Source organism: Elephas maximus, chromosome 11 (genome assembly GCF_024166365.1).
Source record: "Elephas maximus indicus isolate mEleMax1 chromosome 11, mEleMax1 primary haplotype, whole genome shotgun sequence".
In the NCBI taxonomy this organism is placed as follows: domain Eukaryota; kingdom Metazoa; phylum Chordata; class Mammalia; order Proboscidea; family Elephantidae; genus Elephas; species Elephas maximus.
Window position 1 is genome coordinate 94,921,015 of NC_064829.1, and position 19,182 is coordinate 94,940,196.

Consider the following 19,182-nt stretch of genomic DNA (forward strand, 5'->3'; position numbering starts at 1 on the left):
GGGGTCTATGTACCCCATACTTGCCTGGCTCTTTGGGAAAACAAAAGCATCTTGATTGCTCAGGTTATTTTCAGAAACCTGAGTCAAAGGGCCAAAGCAAGTTCTCTGTCCCACACTAAGATGCATAAGAACTCATTAACAAACTGGTATGAATAATTGCCAGAGGTATGAATAACTGACAAAACAGAGATTCAGTCAGCAGAGTAGAAAGAGTATACACGTATGAAGTTTTGTGGGCCCTAAAGTTTCTGTCACAGATTAGAAACAACTGCTATACAGGCAGGAACCCTGGTGACACAGTGGTTAATGTGCTCAACTGCTAACTGCTGAGGTTGGCAGTTCGAATCTACCAGCAGCTACACACGGGAAATATGTGGCAGTCTGCTTCCATAAAGATCACAGCCTTGGAAACCCTATGGAGCAGTTCTACTCTGTCCTTAGGGTCACTATGCGTCAGAATGGACAGGACAGCAACGGGCTTAGGCTATATACTAAGACAACGAATGCTATTGAGCAACTATCTGTATATGGCAGGGAAGCAGCCATAAACAATAAATAAACCTATGGGCATGACTGGATTGCTCCTTCTGTCTCTACTTAGCCAACCCATGAATTGGAGGAGAAAAGATAAATGATTATCTAAATCAAGGCTTTCAACTACTACCTGGAAACTGTTCTGGCTTCTGTCCCAGGAGTCGAAGTTCAAACCTCAACCCAACCACCATCCAAAGGTCCTAAGCTTCCAAAGCTTTAGTCCTTTCAGGACTCTGTACACAGATACAGATCACCCCCACCCCTACATTAATGGGAAATCTGGACCCGATGTCCATTCCCTCCCCCTCCAACATCACTGAGTTCCATATTAAATCCTGAACCCCACACCGCATTCATCGTAAATACTACCTCCACTCCTTACATGCAGAGTGGTCTGCAAAGACCCTGTACCCTGACAGTCGGGACAGCCTTAACCTTTGTACAAAGATGCTCCCTCACTCCATGTCTCACGTCTGTTAAATGTTCTAACTCAAGTCATAAATTTCAGCTATTTTCCCGGTAAACTGGGACATTTCCCAGGGCTATTTTACGGAGCTGCACACAATTTATGCCAAGTGTCCTGGGTAAAGTCTGACCTCTCTCAAGAGATGACGTTGTTGTTAGCTGCCATCGAGTCATGGCAACCCCATGTGTGACAGAGTACAACTGCGCCCCATAGAGTTTTCTTGCCTATAATCTTGGCTATAAGCCCTGGCGGAGCAATGGTTAAGCGCTCAACTGATAACCGAAAGGTTGGCGGTTAGAAGCACCACCACCCCCACCCCACCCACCCCCGCGCGCGCCCCAGCGGCTCCGCGGCCATAAAAGACCTGGCCCCCTCTGGTTTTGTAAAGATTACAGCCAAGAAAACCGTATGGGGCGGTTCTACTCTGCCACATGGGGTCAACTATGAGTCAGAAACAACTCCACTAAACACAACAAACAAATCTTTAAGGAAGTACATCACGCCAGGCCCTTTCTTCCCCAGAGCTGCTGGTTGGGTTCCAACCACCGACCTTTAGGTTATTGCCCATTGCAAACCGCTTGCACCACCCGGGAATGCACTATTTGGGAACTAAGAGACGGGTTTATGTCAGTTTGACTGTTAAAAGTTTCTCTGACCTAGTCGATCGAAGCCAACCAATTAAAAAGACATCAATACCCCATAGTAACCAATGAGTTATCTTTCGCCGTTTTTATAATTCTTCCCCCCCTCAAATTAAGATTTCTCGCTTAACCAATCCCTTAGAACTTCTGTTACCACTTCCTTCATTTTCTTAAAAACATTTTCCTTCGCTCCCCAACAACGAGTTTAGCATCAGTCATCTAGCAGATGACCCACTTAATACACTGTTTAAAGAACTCTATTTCTTTTTTCCTTTCCACACCCAAAAGGCACCGGACTCCCACCTGCTTGCCCCAAACACCTCCATCCCGGTGTTCCACTCAGGAACTCCATGGGTCCTCGCTACATGACGTCAACACACCTCCCCTACCCTGTTACAACGACAAAACACACACTGGCCTGTTTTTCTCCTGAACCACGACTTCCCAAACGTTGCACTTATTTCCATTAACGGATTCTATTTCTCGACCCCTCGCCCAGAAACCCCTCCCACCTACGGCGGCCGGCGAGGGTCTGCGACGAACAATTGGATTTAGGCAGGGCCTCGGGAGGTAATATGTCTGCGCCTTTCCTGGAGGCGGCCATATCTTAATACCGGCCGTACAGGGGGCAAAGTGACGTCTTTTCATGTCAGTAGCCAAGGACGACCTGGAGGCCGAGAAAGCCACGAGAACTGTGCGGTTTCCTGGCTCCTTGCAGAAAAGGGATAGATTTTCAGAGGCTCGAGCTTCACAAGGAAATCATGGGCCGGATTAAATTGCTTTCAGCAGGCTGGCCGAGACGCAATATGGCCACGCCCCTCTACAATTTAGTTTACCAAAAAAAAAAGTTCGGACGTGTAAAAGTGAGAATTCAAGGGTCTCTACAGCGGAGACGTGTTCAAAAAAAAAAAAACGTTAAGCGGACAACCACGGAAAGTTTCTGAAAGAAAATGAGTTGCAGGAAGCGGCTTTTAATGGCAAAAAGGTTTGGAGAAGGTGGTACTGTATGAGTGGCCAACACCGACGAGGACAAAGAGTGCGTAGAGTGAACCTAGGTTGTATTTGGACTGGGAACATAGGGAAAAGGCCACTAAAGGTGAGGCCAATAAAAGGCAGTAAAGTTCTGAAGCCAGTGGGAAGGTCAGAACAGCACTGTTCAGAAGGCAACAACAGAATTTAGAGTTCAAAAATATTATGGTCAATAGCTTTTTGCCATCGTTTAGGCTTTTCTGTAAGGAAGATTTGTCTTTTCTCCCATTTATTTATTTAGTCATTCAGTATATTTTTAATGTTAATATTGATCATGCATATTTGTCTTCTACTTTGGATTATAATCAATAGCATCATTATTTATTTGTTGTCAGATAATTCCAGCTTTAGCCATGGGCAGCTATTGCACTTTGGCTCCAGTGCCCCTTTGACCAGCACCCATTCTTTTGCTTTGGAAGCAATTCTTTCCTTAATGTAACTTCAAGATGCTCCAGGCTCACCCTGTTTTTTCCCTGTTGCAGCCCTAAAATCAGCCATTTCTGCATGGAGCCCAGGTTCCTTTTATTGGAGGGTGGTACTGAGAAACTGAGAATTGAATGGGGTATGCTCATTGCTATTGGGTATCATTGCTTCTGGTTCCTCTCAGTAGACACAGCTACAAATGTATCCTACATAATAACCCATGTGTACACATGTATCTCTAAGTATTTCTGTATCTACCAAATAATATATATACAAATGTAACTTTTGAGTGTTGTTACAGTCATCTCTAATCCAGCAACATTAGGTTTCATTCTAGTCTTTCCTCTTAGGTTAGTTTTACCTTCTTTCTATCAGAGTTAGAAGTCTGCCATTATCTAACGTTGATTTACGTTTCTCTTCAACCTTAGTATATATGTAAAGTAGGTTCAGAATTGCTATTCCATGCCTCTGTAATAAACATATTCCTAGAGAAGGAATAAACAAACTACAACTAGCCAACAAATCTAGCTTACAACCTGTTTTTGCATGGCTCATGAGATAATAATGGTTTTCATATTTTCAAAGTGTTGTAAAAAAAGCAAGCAAATACATGCATTAAAAAAAAAATCATGTGTGGTCTGGAAGGCCTAAAATATTGACTATCTGGCCCATTACAGGAAACCCTGGTGATGTTGTGGTTAAGTGTTATGGCTGCTAATCAAAAGGTTGGCAGTTCAAATCCATCAGGCACTCCTTGGAAGCTCTATGGGACAGTTCTACTCTGACTTACAGGGTTGCTATGAGTCGGAATCAACTCGATGGAAATGGGTTTTGGGTTTGGCCCATTACAGTGTAAGTTTCCCAGCGCCTAAAATCGAGTAAACTTGTGGTGCAGTGAATTACTTATTATGCCCTTCTAGCCATAGTTTTGTAACTCTCACCAAAAGATTCGGTAGTACTATGCAAATGAGGTGTTTGTGGCCTATCAAGGGGATTGGATAACTAAATGGATACTAAAGGAGCATAGCGCCCTTTTGCGGGTCGTTGTTTTTAGGTGCCATTGAGTTGATTCTGACCTACAGAGACCCCATGTACAACATAACAACGCACTACCCAGTCCTGTGCCAACTTCACAATGGTTGTTATGCTTGGGCCAATTGTTATAGCCACTGTGTCAATCCATCTCCTGAGGGTCTTCCTCTTTTTCCATGACCCTTGACCAAACATGATGTCCTTCCCCAGGGACTGGTCCTTCCTAATATCATGTCCAAAGTATGTGAGACGAAGTCCCGCCATCCTTGCTTCTAAGGCTGTACTTCTTCCAAGACACATTTGTTCATTCTTTTGGCAGTCTGTAGTATAATATTCAATATTCTTCACCAATACCGTAATTCAAAGGCATCAATTTTTCTTCCATCTTCGTTATTTAGTGTCTAACTTTCGCATGCATATGAGGTGATAGAAAATACTATGGCTTCAGTCAGGGACACGTTAGTCCTCAAAGTGACATCTTTACTTTTTAAACCTTTAAAGAGGTCTTTCACAGCAGATTTGCCCAATCCAATATGTCTTTTGATTTCTTGACTGCTGCTTTCGTGGGCGTTGATTGTGAATCCAGGTAAAATGAAATCCTTGACAACTTCAATCTTTTCTCTGTTTATCATGACGCTGCTTATTGGTCCAGTTGTGAGAATTTTTGTTTCCTTTATGTTGAAGTGCAATCCATAGTGAAAGCTGTGTGTGCCTCAAGTCTTTGACCTTCATCAGTAAGTGCTTCTTCACTTTCAGCAAGCAAGGTTGTGTCATCTACATATGACAGGTTGTTGATGAGTCTTTCCTCAATCCTAATGCCATGTTGTTCTTCATATAGTCCAGCTTCTCAAATTATTTGCTCAGCATACAGACTGAATAAGTACAATGAAAGGATACAACCCTGATGCACACCTTTCCTGACTTTAAACCAGAGAGTATCCCCTTGTTTTGTTCAAACGATTGCCTCTTGATCTTTGTACAGGTTCCTCATGAGCACAGTTAAGTGTTTTGGAATTCCCATTCTTCGAAATGTTATCCATAACTTGTTAGCGATCCACACAGTCAAAAGCCTTTGCATAGTCAATAAAACAAAAGTAAACATCTCTCTTGTATTTGCTTTCAGCCAAGATCCATTTGACATCAGCAGTAATATCTCTTGTTTTACGTCCTCTTCCAAATCTGACTTGAATTTCTGGCAGTTCCCTGTTGATGTTCTGCTGCAACCATTTTTGAATGATCTCCAGCAAAAATTTGTTTCTGTGTGATATGAATGACACTGTTTAATAATTTCTACATTTGGTGAAATCACCTTTCTTTGGAATAGGCATAATTATGGATCTCTTCCAGTTGGTTGGCCAGGTAGCTGTCTTCCAAATTTCTTGGCATAGACAAATGAGCACTTCCAGTGCTGCATCCATTTGTTGCAACATTTCAATTGGTATTCCGTCAATTCCTGGAGCCTTGTTTCTTGCCAGTGGGTTCTGTGCAGCATGGATTTCTTCCTTCAGTACCATTAGTTCTTGATCATATGCTGCCTCCTAAGATGGCTGAACACTGGCCAGTTCTTTTTAGTACAGTGACTCTATATTCTATCTTCTTTTGAAGCTTCCTGCATCATTCAGTATTTTGCCCATAGAATCCTTCAATATTGCAACTCAAGCCTTGAATTTTTTCTTCAGTTCTTTCACCTTGAGAAATGCCAAGCATGTTCTTCCTTTTTGGTTTTCTAACTCCAGGTCTTTGCACATTTCGTTACAATACTTTACTTTGTTTTCTCGAGCCACCCTTTGAAATCTTCTGTTCAGCTCTTTTACTTCATCATTTTTTCCTGTTGCATTAGCTACTGTACATTCAAGAGCAAGTTTCAGAGTCTCTTCTGACATCCATTCTGGTCTTTTCTTTCTTTCCTGTCTTTTTAATGATGTTTGCTTTCTTCATGTATGATGTCCTTGATGTTATTCCACAACTCATTTGGTCTTCAGTCATTAGTGTTCAATATATTAAATCTATTATGAGATGGTCTCTATCTTCAGATGGGATATACTTAAGGTCGTATGTTGGCTCTGGTGGACTTGAATTTTTTTCAGCTTCAGCTTGAACTTGCATAAAAGCAATTGATGATCTGTTCCATATTCAGCCCCTGGCCTTGTTCTGACTGATGATACTGAGCTTCTCCATCATCTTTTTCCACAGATGTAGTTGATTTGATTCCTGTATATACTACCTCATGGGGATAAAATAAAAAAAAATTAGGACCATAAAAATAAGGTGTATGGAACCCTAACAAGTGAATTGGTTATTTTTGCCATCCTGCTAGGCTTCAAGGGAGACAGAGAAGGAGGAGCTATAACATGGAAAATGGCGACAGATGGTAGCGCAGAAGTAGCAAGAGCAATAGGACTTATTCTGGGATGTTGTGCATGCATGATGCCTCTGGATCTTGGTTTGAGCCCCGGCGAGGGGTCCTTGTTCATGTTTGTCTCGTGTGAAAGGTCACACATAGTCCGCGTTGATCTTTACTGTGCATGCTCTGTACCTGGTGAAGCCTTGAAATATAACTCGGGAGGATTATCAGTAATTTATAGCTGGTCAAGCACACAGGGCTTTGAAATGTAGCCCCTTATCTTGTCTAAGCACCTAGTTTGTTAATCACAAGTAGTTCTCGGTTGCCAACAGTAAAAGTTATATGGTGGTCTGCAATTAGGTTTAGATTTAATTACAGCTGGTTGAGCACAGAGGGCCTTGAAATGTAGCCCTTATTTAATTCAACCACCCCGATCTCGTCCCTGTCTCACCCTGAGAAGGGAAACTGCCCCCTCCCCCTCTAAATACCCAGTGAGACACTCCAGAGGAAGCAGCTGACGTGGGCAAGAGAGCCCACTATTATTGTAACTATGTAATCCTACCCAACATGAATGGGGGTGGACTGAGGAGGAAGCACTTGCTGGACTGATCCTGCTACCAGCAATTTGGACTGGCACAGCAACTGAACTGATGTCCCTTCCCAAGGTGGAAAAGTGTGGGTAAAAATAAGTGACAAATGGAAGGAAGGAGAAATAATAGCTAAAGGTAAATAAATGAATAAATGCATTATGCAGCACGGGAAAATCTAACATTATGCTGATACCTGGAGAAAGACTCAGAGCAAGGGAATAACCTCTCAGTTAAATTTGATCAGAAGTCACAGAGGTGAAGCTGATTTCTGGAGAAACTGACCAGATTAGATGGTTACCTACAGCAGACCTGAATAATCTCACCCTTATGACTCCATAGGACTAATTGTTAATGACTGTTTTAGACTGGTAAAATGATTGGGAGGGGGAAGTTAATCTTCAAGTATGAAAGGGCCAATGGTTAGAAGAGCCAGGGGGTGGCCTGTGGTGCAGTGAATTACTTAATATGGCCCTTCTAGCCATAGTCTTTGTAACTCCCACCAAATGACTGGGTGGGACTATGCAAGTGAGGTGCTTATGGCCCACCCAGGGGATTGGATAGCTTGATAATAATGTAAATAAGCTACATGACACCCTTGTGGTGGGTGGGACCATGCAAATAAGTGTATGGAACCCTAAGGAGGGAATGGGTCAGCTTTGCTATCTGGCTCTGCTTAAAGGGAGACATGGGGGGGCAGGAGCAGACAGAGTGAGAGGAGCTTTAACACATTAAACAAAGAGAGGTAGTAGAGGTAGCAGAATCAGGGCAGAGAGGGAGAGCTGTAATACTAAAGACAGTGAGAAGCAGCGGCAGGAGACAGCGCTGTGAGCTTCCCAGCCCACTTAGCGAGAAATCTGAGGGCCTTCAGGCAGGAGGCTTGCTGGTGGAGTGGGGTGCCTCTGGGAAGCTGGTGGAGCTAGGTTTGCTAAACCACGAAGACAGAGCTAAGCACCTTCAAGTCGAGGCTTCCTGGCAGATCAGGGTGCCTCTGGGCACTTATCAGTAGAACTAAAAGAGCTTTTTATGACTTGCCTGAGCAGGGCAGAAGCTAGGTCATGGGGCCAGGGGCCAGTGAGAAACCTGCTTGCTGCAGGGCTGAGAAGAGGCTGTTCCTATCAAAGAACGGTATCCTGAGCATTTCTGAACCTGAATTGTAACCTGATACTTCCCTAATAAACCACATAATTGTGAGTACTGTCTGTGAGTTCTGTATGGTCACTGCAATGAATTACCCAGCCCAGCAGACAAGTAGAGTGCCATGGGAAGGACAGTTGGTGTTGAACTGGTAAAAAGGGGAGAGGGAGGAGGCATGTCTGACCTTTGCCTCACAGGAATCAGCTTTGGGATGTTGATCTTGATTCTCCTTCCCCCATCTGAAGTTAGAGCTCAGAGGACCCAGCCATGCCATTTTTATATTAAGGTAGGCTTTGACACGTTTCTCCATTATAGATTTACTATTTTTACTGTTCCATGCTGTATTCTTTTGGAAGCAATTCACGAATTCAGTCCACACTCGAAAGGACGGAAGCCAATTCTGTCTTCTGCCGGAGGAGAGGGTATATACATATAACCAAAAACCAAATCCATTGCTATGGAGTTGTTTCTGACTTATAGTGATCCTATCGGACAGAGTAGAACTGCCCCATTGGGTTTCCAAGGAGTGGTTGGTGGGTTCAAACTGCCAACCTTTTGGTTAGTGGCCGAGCTCTTAATCACTGCACCCCCAGGTCTCCATATACATAGATAACTTAAAGTTTATCTCTAAAGAATATTTGTCCTTTTCCCATTTATGTAGTCATTCAATAATTTTTTATATTGGTTTGGGTTATAGATATTTATTTTATATTGTCAAGTAAGTGACACCTGTTACCACCTCCAGGGGAGAATTCTCATCACATGTAGAATAGTAAGTAAGTCTGTAATTGGTGTCAGGGTCACCAAGAAAGACACGACTTAAACACTGGACCAAATAATGCTTTAATCAACTAGAGATGAGAAAAAGCAAGGTCAGCTTCAATAATGCACTTCATTCCCTGCAGTGCAGTGAATTACTTAATATGCCCCTTCTAGCCATAGTCTTTGTGACTCCCACAAAATGACTGGGTGGAACTATGCAAATAAGGTGCTCATGGCCAACCAAGGTGATTGGACAGCTTGCTAATGTAAAAAAGAGGTATGGAACCTGTGATGGTTATCTGTCACATTGGCTGGGCCAATTTTCAGTGGCTTAGCAATTATATAATGATGTAATTTGGCAGTTATATAATAACGAAGTCATCCTGCATGTTGTAGTCTGATGTAATTGTCCTACATTTTGTGATGTGTTGTAAATCCTAGCCTCTATAGGTCACATTCATTGTCAAAAAGATTTCAAGATCTATTCTGAAGTACAGCGCTGTCACTGATAGGATAATATCCACATGCCCACAAGTAAGACCAGTTAATATGACTACTAGTCAAATTTATGCACTAACCACTAATGCCAAAGATGAAGAAACTGAAGATTTTTACCAACTTCCACAGTCTGAAATTGATCAAACATGCAATCCAGATGCATTGATAATTCCTGGTGATTGTAATGTAAAAGTCAGAAATAAAGAAGGATCTGCAGTTGAAAATTTGGCCTTGGTGATAGAAATGATGCTGAAAATCATGACAGAATTTTGGAAGCCCAATGACTTATTCATTGGAAATGCCTTTTTTCAACATAATTGGTGACCATATAGATGGAGCAGAGCCCTGGTGGCACAGTGGTTAAGAGTTTGGCTGCCAACCAAAAGGTCAGCAGTTCAAATCCACCAGCCACTCCTTGGAAACCCTATGGGGCAATTCTACTCTGTCCTATAGGGTCACTATGAGTTGAAATTGAGTCGATGGCGGCAGATTTTTATACACATGGACCTCAGTCAGAACAAGGCCAGGGCCAACTGTGGAACAGATGATCAAGTGCTCATATGCAAGTTGAAGGTGAAGCTGAAGAAAATTAGAGCAAGTCCACAAGAGCCACAGTACCTTGAGTATATCCCATCTTAATTTAGAGACCATCTCAAGAATAGATTTGATACACTAAATACTAATGACTGAGGACCAGATGAGTTGTGGAATGACATCAAGGATATCCTACATGAAGAAAGCAAAAGGTCATTAAAAAGACAGGAAAAAAAGAAAAGACCAAAATGGATGTTAGAAGAGATTCTGAAACTTGCTGTTAAACACAGAGTAACTCAAGTGAAAGGAAGAAATGATGAAGTAAAAGAGTGGAGAGGAAAATTTCAAAGGGCAGCTCAAGAAAACATAAGTATTATAATGAAATGTACGAAGACCTGGAATTAGAAAACCAAAAAGGAAGAACACGATCAACATTTCTCCAGCTGAAAGAACTGAAGAAAAAATTCAAGCCTTGAGTTGCAATATTGAAACATCCTATAGGAAAAATGTTGAATGACACAGGAAGCATCGAAAGAAAATGGAAGCGCACTGCAGCACCACTTGGGGTGACCCTAAAGAATGGTAGTGATACGAATTCCTCCCAGGGAAAGAACTTAGGGCAATGAACCTTGTTGTTCATTTTGCTTGGAAGAAAATCTGGGCAGAGCTATGGATCTAGCTAGCTAGTCATGGACTTGTAAGGCACAAAATTGGAAAATTGTTATAAGGAGATCTAGAAAAGAGATATGCAGATAGACCTCTCCAAACTAACAGAATATGAGGGTATTTGTGTCCCATGTAAATTTTCACCAAAGGACTATCTCAGCAAAAGAGACTTAGAATAATCAGAGAGACAAAATGACCCTATGTGTGGATGTGAGTCAATTTTCCTCCACCAGCCACACCTTTCACTGCCCACCGTGCTTATAGCAGCAGGGATGAAGACGGTACAGTGACTTCCACTCACCAACGCTGCTGGCTACGGCCTATGCTGAGTGACAATATGCCAACAACAAAGATCAATACTGACTCCCCAAATATGGTACAGTTCCCTGGGAGGACCTGCCAGATGCCTGGTAGCAGTGATTTGTGCTAACTGAAATAAACACTTAGTCTGGATATGGTGGGGGGAAAGATAAAGATGGAAGAACTATACAGGGTCACGGTACCAAAAAGAATTGGTTGACATTTAACCACTTCAGGAGGTGGCATATGATCAAGAACCGATGGTACTGAAGGAAGAAGTCCAAGCTGTACTGAAGGCACTGGCGAAAAACAAGGCTCCAGGAATTGCCGGAATATCAACTGAGATGTTTCAACAAACAGATGCAGCTCTGGAAGTGCTGACTCGTCTGTGCCAAGAGATTTGGAAGACGCTTCCTGGCCAACCGACTGGAAAAGATCCATTTACATGCCCGTTCCAAAGAAAGGTGATAAAACAGAATGTGCAAATTATCAGACAATATTATTACATGCAAATAAAATTTTGATGAAGAAAATTCAAAACCAGTTGCAGCAATATATTGACAGGGAACTGCCAGAAATTCAAGCTGGATTCAGAAAAGGATGTGGAACAAGGGATATCATTGCTGACGTCAGATAGATCCTGGCTGAAAACAGAGAATACCACAAAGATGTCTACCTGTGTTTTATTGACTCTGCAAAGGAATTTGAGTTTGTGGAGCATAACACATTCTGGATACCATTTCGAAGAATGGGAATTCCAGAACACTTAATTGTTCTCATGAGCAACCTATACATAGACGCAGAAGCAGTCAGTTGAAGAGAACAAGGGGATACTTCGTGGCTTAAAATCAGCAAACCATACTTACTCAATCTGTATGCTGAGCAAATAATTTGAGAAGCTGGACTACATGAAGAAAAACATGGCATCAGGATTGGAGGATGACTCATTAACAACCTGCTATACACAGATGACACAACCCTGCTTGCTGAAAAAGTGAAGAGGACTTGAAGTGATTACTAATGAAAATCAAGACTACAGGCTTCTGTATGGATTATATCTCAACATAATGAAAACAAAATCCTCACAACTGGACCAATAAGCAACACCATGATAAACAGAGAAAAGACTGAAGTTATGGATTTCACTTTACTTGGATCCACAATCAATGCCCATGGAAGCAGTGGTCAAGAAATCAAACAACATATTGCATTGGGCAAATCTGCTGCAAAAGACCTCTCTGAAGTGTTAAAAAGCAAAGATGTCACCTTGAGGATCAAGGTGCGCCTGACCCAAGCCATGATATTTTCAATCGCCTCACATGCATGTGAAAGCTGGACGATAAATAAAACAGACCAAAGAAGAACTCATGCCTTTGAATTATGGTGCTGGCGAAGAATGTTGAATATATCATGGACTTCCAAAAGAATGAACAAATCTGTCTTAGAAGTACAGCCATAATGCTCCTCAGAAACAAGGATGGCGAGATTTCGTGTCACCTACTTTGGACAGGAGGAACGAGTCCCTGGAGAAGGGCATCATGCTTGGTAAAGAGGGTCAGTGCAAAAGGGAAAGAACTTCAGTGAGAAGGACTGACACTGTGGCTGCAACAATGGGTTCAAACAGAGGAATGATTGTGAGGATGGCACAGGATTTGGCAGTGTTTTGTTCTGTTGTAAACAGGGCCGCTATGAGTCGGAACTTGACAGCACCTAACAACAAACAAAACTATGTCTGTGGTTATGGTCCCAGTTGAGAGTGAGTTGTTATGTTAATGAGGCAGGATTAGGTAGGAAGTATCTGGAGTCATTGCCTTGCTAGAGGGTGTGACTCAAGTCATCACCCTTACCACCCTTATTCAAGTCACACTGTTGCACCACCTTACTCAGGTAAGGGGAGTTTTCTTGAGGGTATGATCTTCATGCAATATATATACAGATGCTCTGGCAAAGCTCTCTCTCTTGATCTGGATCCTGCATCTAGCTTGTCAGCATGTGACTTCCAGTTCTTGGCACGTGAACCAGCAGCCTATCACCTGACCTGATTTTCCAGCTTACCGTGGCCTTGTGAGCCAGCAGCCTGTAATCTGACCTGCCACTCTGGGTTCGTCAGCCCCTGCAAGCACATGAGTCAGCAGAATCCTCCAGCCTGATGCCTAACCCATGGATTTGGGACTTGCCAGGCTCCACAACTGCTTGAGCCATTGCCTTGACAGTTTGTGAGTTCTGAGATGTCGTGGCAAATTACGGAACCCAAAGATGGGAGGAAGAGTACTGAGTAGTTGATGTTAGAGGTGGAAAAACTGGAAATTTGAGACATCTTTAACCTCTGCCTCATAGGAACCAGTTTTGTACTGATTTTTATATCCTTTAGTCCCCCGTGGCCAGTGGGTCACTCCCCATAGCAGCTGATACAGGGATGGTCTGCACACACCCCTCTTGTGCTGCAGAAGAGACCTCCTTCCCTCCTTGACAGGAAAAGATAGAGAAATGGGGTCAGCCAAGTGCAATCTAACCTACACTTTTAGTTAAGCATTTCCTGAGAATGCTGACATGTGCTCTGAACAAGAAGAAAGGATGTGCTGATAAGCCACCATCTATTATAGGATGTGTTCTGGGTCAAGGGAGTCAGCCCACTGTCACCCAACCAAAGCAGCCAGGCTGACACTTCTGGTTCTGAGCACAAGGTTCATTTGTAGCTCACAGGGAACCCCACCAGGCTGTTCTCAGACTGTCCCCTACACATATACTCTGGACTATAATCTGATAGTATCATTATTTATTCTGTTACTAAAATTATTCTAGCTTTAGCTATTGGGAACCCCTGGTGGTATAGTGGCTAAGTGCTGTGGCTGCTAACCAAAAGGTCGACAGTTCAAATCCACCAGGTGCTCCTTGGAAACTCTATGGGGCAGTTCTACTCTGTCCTATAGGGTCGGAATCAGCTCAACGGCAATAGGTTTGGTTTTGGGTTTAGATACTGAGTGCTATTTCAGATTGGCTCCTGCGTCCCTTTGACATGCCCCCCCTAGTTTTTTTTTTAAAAAAGCAATTCTTCACTTTTTGTCACTTCAAGATATTCCAGGCTAATCTTGTATTTTAGCTATCCCAGCCCTAGAATCACTCATTTCTCCAAAGAGCCCTGGTTCTTTTTAGTGGAGAGTGGCATTTAGAAACCAAGATCTGGAAAGCAACATGCTCAGTGCTACTGGGCTGTCATTATATCTAGGTCCTCTTGGTAAACACAGCTAGTAACCCACATATATACACATCTGTAAGTATTTCTGTATCTTCCAAATAATATATATACTAAGGTATATATGATTTTCTATTACTATACTACTCTAATTCAGCACCATAAAGTTCATTATACACTTTACTCCTAGGCTACTTGTAGCTGAAAAATCTGGTTACCACTCCAGTATGAAGGATTACTTTGTGTGGCCTTTCTCACCATGGTCTTGAACTTCCCAGCCCACAGAGCGAGAAGCTGACTGCCTTTGGGTAGGAGGTTTGCTGGCAGAGTAGGGTGCCTCCAAGTACTTGGTGGAACTAGCTTTGCTGATCCATGGAGCTAGTTGAGTGGCTTTAGGCCGAGGCTTACTGTCAAGTGGTGTGCCTGTGGGCACTTATAGGCAGAGCTAAAAGAGCTTTCTAACACTTGCTGGAGCAGGGCACAGGCTGAGGGCCACAGAAGAAGCATGCCTGCAAGCACAGCTGGGAAGAGCCTGTCCTGATGGAAGAACTGTATCTTCAGTGTTCTTGAGCCTGAATTGTAACCTGTTACTTCCCTAACAAACCCCATAACTGTGAATATTGTCTGTGAGTTGTGCATGGCCATTGCAATGAATTATTGAACCCAGCAGAGAAGTAGAGAGTGCTGTGGGACTGAATTGGGGTCAGAATTGGTAAAGATGGTGGGGAGAGGAGGCATGTCTGACCTCTGCCTCACAGGAATCAGCCTTGGGCCACTGTTCTTGTTTCTCCTTCCCCCTTGTGAAGTTAGAGGAGGCTGCCACCCCCACACCGTTTTTCCAACCATTATCTAAAATTGATTTACTTATCCCTTCAATCCTAGTATATATTTAAAGGAGTTTCAAAATCGATACTCCATGCCTCAAGAAGTTTCCGGGCAGCAAATCTGTTCTGTAAACTGCCTTCTAATGGCTCATTCATTTCAATGACAAAACCCTCGTAGTTTACTGGTTCACTCATTCACTTTTCAAATCAATATATTAATTTTCTGTGTGCTGGGAAATATAAAATGATGCAAACCAGTGTTCTACAATATAACTTTCTAGAATAATAGGAATGATGGACATTCCTCTCAGTATATACACTTTCCAGTCACATGAAGAACTACAAAGTCTTGGTCATCATCTATGCTGTCCAAACTGTTACGCAACTGGCACATATGGGTACTGAACACTTTGATTATGGTTAGTGCCATAAGAAAGTGAATTTTAAATTTTATTTGTTTTGTATTTTAACCCTCGAATTTAAATATTCACAAGAACTATCAAGAAACTTATACTTGGAGAGATAAAATACGGGCATGTAAAAACAAGAAAAAAATCATATTTGTTTTCTAGGATGTTTAAGTACCATTAAAAGGAGTCCTTACCCCGGGAGTCCGTGGGTGAGACAAACAGTGGAAATGCTCAGCTGCTAATCAAAAGGTTGGAAGTTTGAATGGTTTCAGGGGATATCTAAGTCAATTGGCATAACAAAGTTTATTAAGAAAATGTTCTGCACCCCATCTTGGTGAGTGGCATGTGGGGTATCAAGAGCTAGCAAGCAGCCATCTAAGATGTATCCATTGGTCCCGACCCACCTGGAGCAAAGGAGAATGAAGAACGCCAAAGACACAAAGAAAATATGAGCCCAAGAGACAGAAAAGGTGATATAAACCAAAGGCTCCATCAGCCTGAGAGCAGAAAACTAGATGGTGCCCAGATGCCACCAATGACAGCCCTGACAGGGAGCACAACAGAGAGTCCCTGACAAAGCAAGAGAAAAGTGGGGTGCAGAACTCAAATCCTAGTAAGAAGACCAGACTTAATGGTCTAAGACTGGAGAGCCCTAGAACACATGGCCCCAGACTGTTAACCTTGAACTAAAACCATTCCTGAAGCCAACTCTTCAAAGATTAGACTGGACTATAAGATATAAAATGATACTCATGAAGAATATGCTTCTTAGTTCAAGTAGGTGCATGAGACTAAATGGGCAGCTCCTGTCTGGAGGTGAGATGAGAAGGCAGAAAGGGACAGGAGCTGGTTGAATGGGCACAAGAAATACAGGGTGGAAAGGAGTGTGCTCTCACATTATAGGGAGAGCAACTACGGTTACATAACAATGTGTGTATAAATTTTTGTATGAGAAACTAACTTGACTGTAAACTTTTACTTAAGGCACAATTAAAAAAAAAAGGGAGGGCCACATGAACCAGAAACCTGCATCATCCTGAGACCAGAAGAACTAGTTGGTGCCCGGCCACAATCGATGACTGCCCGGTCAGGGAGCACAATAGAGAACTCCTGAGGGAGCAGATCAGTGGGATGCAGACCCCAAATTCTCATAAAAAGACCATACTTAATGGTCTGACTGCGACTAGAGGAATCCCGGCGGCAATTCTCCCCAGACCTTCTGTTGGCACAGGACAGGAACCATCCCCGAAGACAACTCATCAGACATGAAAGGGACTGGTCAGCGGGGGGGGAGAGAGATGCTGATGAAGAGTGAGCTAATTAAATCAGGTGGACACTGGAGAGTGTGTTGGCAACTCTTGACTGGAGGGAGGATGGGAAGATAGAGAGAGGGAAGATGGCAAAATTGGCACAAAACGAGAGACTGAAAGGGCTGACTCAATAGGGGGAGAGCAAGTGGGAGAAGGGAGTAAGATGTATGTAAACTTACATGTGACAGACTGATTGGATTTGTAAATATTCACTTGAAGCTTAATAAAAGTTAATTAAAAAAAAAAAAGGGTTGGAGGTTTGAGATCACCCATAGATGACTCAAAAGTAAGGACTGACAATCTGTTTTCAAAAATCAGCCATTAAAACCCTTTGGTGCACAGGATCACCAAGAGTCAGAAGCAACTGGTTTTTCAAGAACAAATTATCGTGAGAAGTTTTAGGACTTTCCAACTCCTAAAAATCTAACTAAGCCCCTTATGGCAATTATTCTGTGTCTATTTCATGTAATGTAGATAATGTATCCTTTGACTAGATGAAAAAATGGTGTGGTGGAGGCATCTGACCTCCTTTAACTTCACAAGGGAGGAGAATCAAGGTCAGCATTGACAGCCCAAAGCTGATTCCTATGAGGTAGAAGTCAGACATACCTCCCCTCCAATCTTTTACCAGCCATCCCTCCCATGGTACTCTCCACTTCTCTGCTGTGTTTGATAATTCATTGCAATGGCCAAAGAGAACTCATAGACAATACTCATGATTATAGGGTTTATTAGGGAGGTAACAGGTTACAATTCAGGATCAGGAATGACTCAAGATACAGTTTTTCTATTAGATCAGCGTCTTCTCAGTCATGCCCGTAGGCAGGCCTCTCCCTGGCCGTTGGCCTCTCAGACCAGCTCTGCCCTGCTCGGTCAAGTGTTACAAACCTCTTTAGCTCCACCAATAAGTGTGCAAGGGAACCCCACTCTGCCACCAAGCCTCCTGCTCAAAGGTGCTTAACTCTCTCACTCCATGGGTTGGTGAGCCTAGCTCCGCCAAGTGCCTAGAGGCACCTCACTCCACCAGTAAGCCTCCCCCTCAAAGATGCTCAGCTTTCTCACTCTACCATGTCATCTCCTACCCATCTGCTAGTTCCGCTGCCTCCCTTTCTTTGTCACTGCTTCTCTCCTTCTTGCACCATCTCCAGAGTTACAGCTCTCTGTCTCCTGGTTCTAAGTTTCTCAGCATAGAGACCCTGGGTCCAAAGGATGCACTCCGCGCCTGTCTCTTTTTCTGCATTGTACTGAGGTCTCTATCTCTGCTTGCTTCTCTTTGTATCTCTTGTAAGATAAAAGGTGTGCCTCAAGTAAGGGCATGACTTGAAAAAAGGTGGTAAGGGTGGTGACTGGGGTAAGGGTGGTGACTTGAGTCACAACCTCTAAGAGGTGATGACTCAAGATATATGCTCCTTTAATCCTGCCTCATTAACATAACGAACAACTCAATCCCAAATGGGACCATAACACAGGCATAGAAGCTAGGATTTTCAACACATCACAAAATAGAGGATAACTACATCAGATCACAAAATGTAGGACAATTACATCAGACCACAAAATGGATGATGACATTACATAACTGTCAAATTACATCATTACCTAACTGCCAAACCACTGAAAATTATAGCCAACTTGACACACAACCTTAAAAATCATATATACCTCTTATTTGCATTAGCAGCAAGTTGTCCAATCCCATTGGTGAGCCACAATCACCTTATTTGCATTGTCCCACATATTCACTGTGTGGGACTCATAAAGACTATGGGTAGAAGAACCATATTAAGTAATTCACTGCCCTGTACTAGATTAGCTGGACAGTAATGTTTTCTGCAAGATAAAGTAAGACATAATTGATCCCAGAAGGCACTACCACATTCACTGGATTAATAAGGTTTCTCTCTTGAACAAATTCTCTGTTATTTCCTGAGGGTTCACATCTGGCAACAGGCTGTCTCACAAGGACTATATTCCTATTTGTTAGGAGTCCATTGGTGTTTAATGAAGACTGAGATGCCATAGAAGGCATTTGTAGACTCACTGCACTAACAGGGTTTTTATCCTGCATGAGATCACTGGTACGTGATGAGCTGTGACGTGCTGCAGAAGGATTTTCCACATTGACTGAATCTACGTATTTTTCTCCTGTGTGTATTAACTTATGGTTAAAATGATCAAGCATGGAGGCAAAATTTTTTCCACACACACTGCAGACATAGGGTCTCTTTTTTGTATGAATTCTTTCATGGAAATTTAGTTGCTGCTTTTGGTTGAAGGCTTTCCCACATTCACTGCACTGAAAGTATTTCTTTACTTTATGCGTGCTCTGATGTCTAGTCAGCCATGATTTCTTGAGAAAGACTGTGCCACAGTCTATGCATGCATAGGACAACTGTCTATGAGTTCGATGATGAACAAAGAGACTTAACTTTCGGATGAAACATTTTCCACATTCACTGCATATATAAGGCCTCTCTCCTGTATGAAAAAAA

At 42.7% G+C, this 19,182-nt stretch overlaps 1 protein-coding gene across 11 annotated transcripts in view; it reads right to left on the reverse strand.

Annotated features, from left to right (window-relative positions):
- The window catches only part of LOC126086050 (zinc finger protein 613-like), a 167,393-nt gene that overhangs the window by 13,282 nt on the left and 134,929 nt on the right, over window positions 1-19,182 (reverse strand). For 6 of the 11 annotated variants that reach the window (XM_049902077.1, XM_049902075.1, XM_049902072.1 and 3 more), the window contains one exon: window positions 2,154-19,168. The exons of 1 other annotated variant lie outside the window; for it this stretch is intronic. Coding sequence is in view for 1 of the 10 variants with exons in the window: in XM_049902083.1 (XP_049758040.1) it covers window positions 18,495-19,168 (674 nt within the window). In the remaining 9 variants the exon portion in view is untranslated. 4 more of the 11 variants (XM_049902081.1, XM_049902076.1, XM_049902079.1 and 1 more) reach the window with 4 other exon arrangements.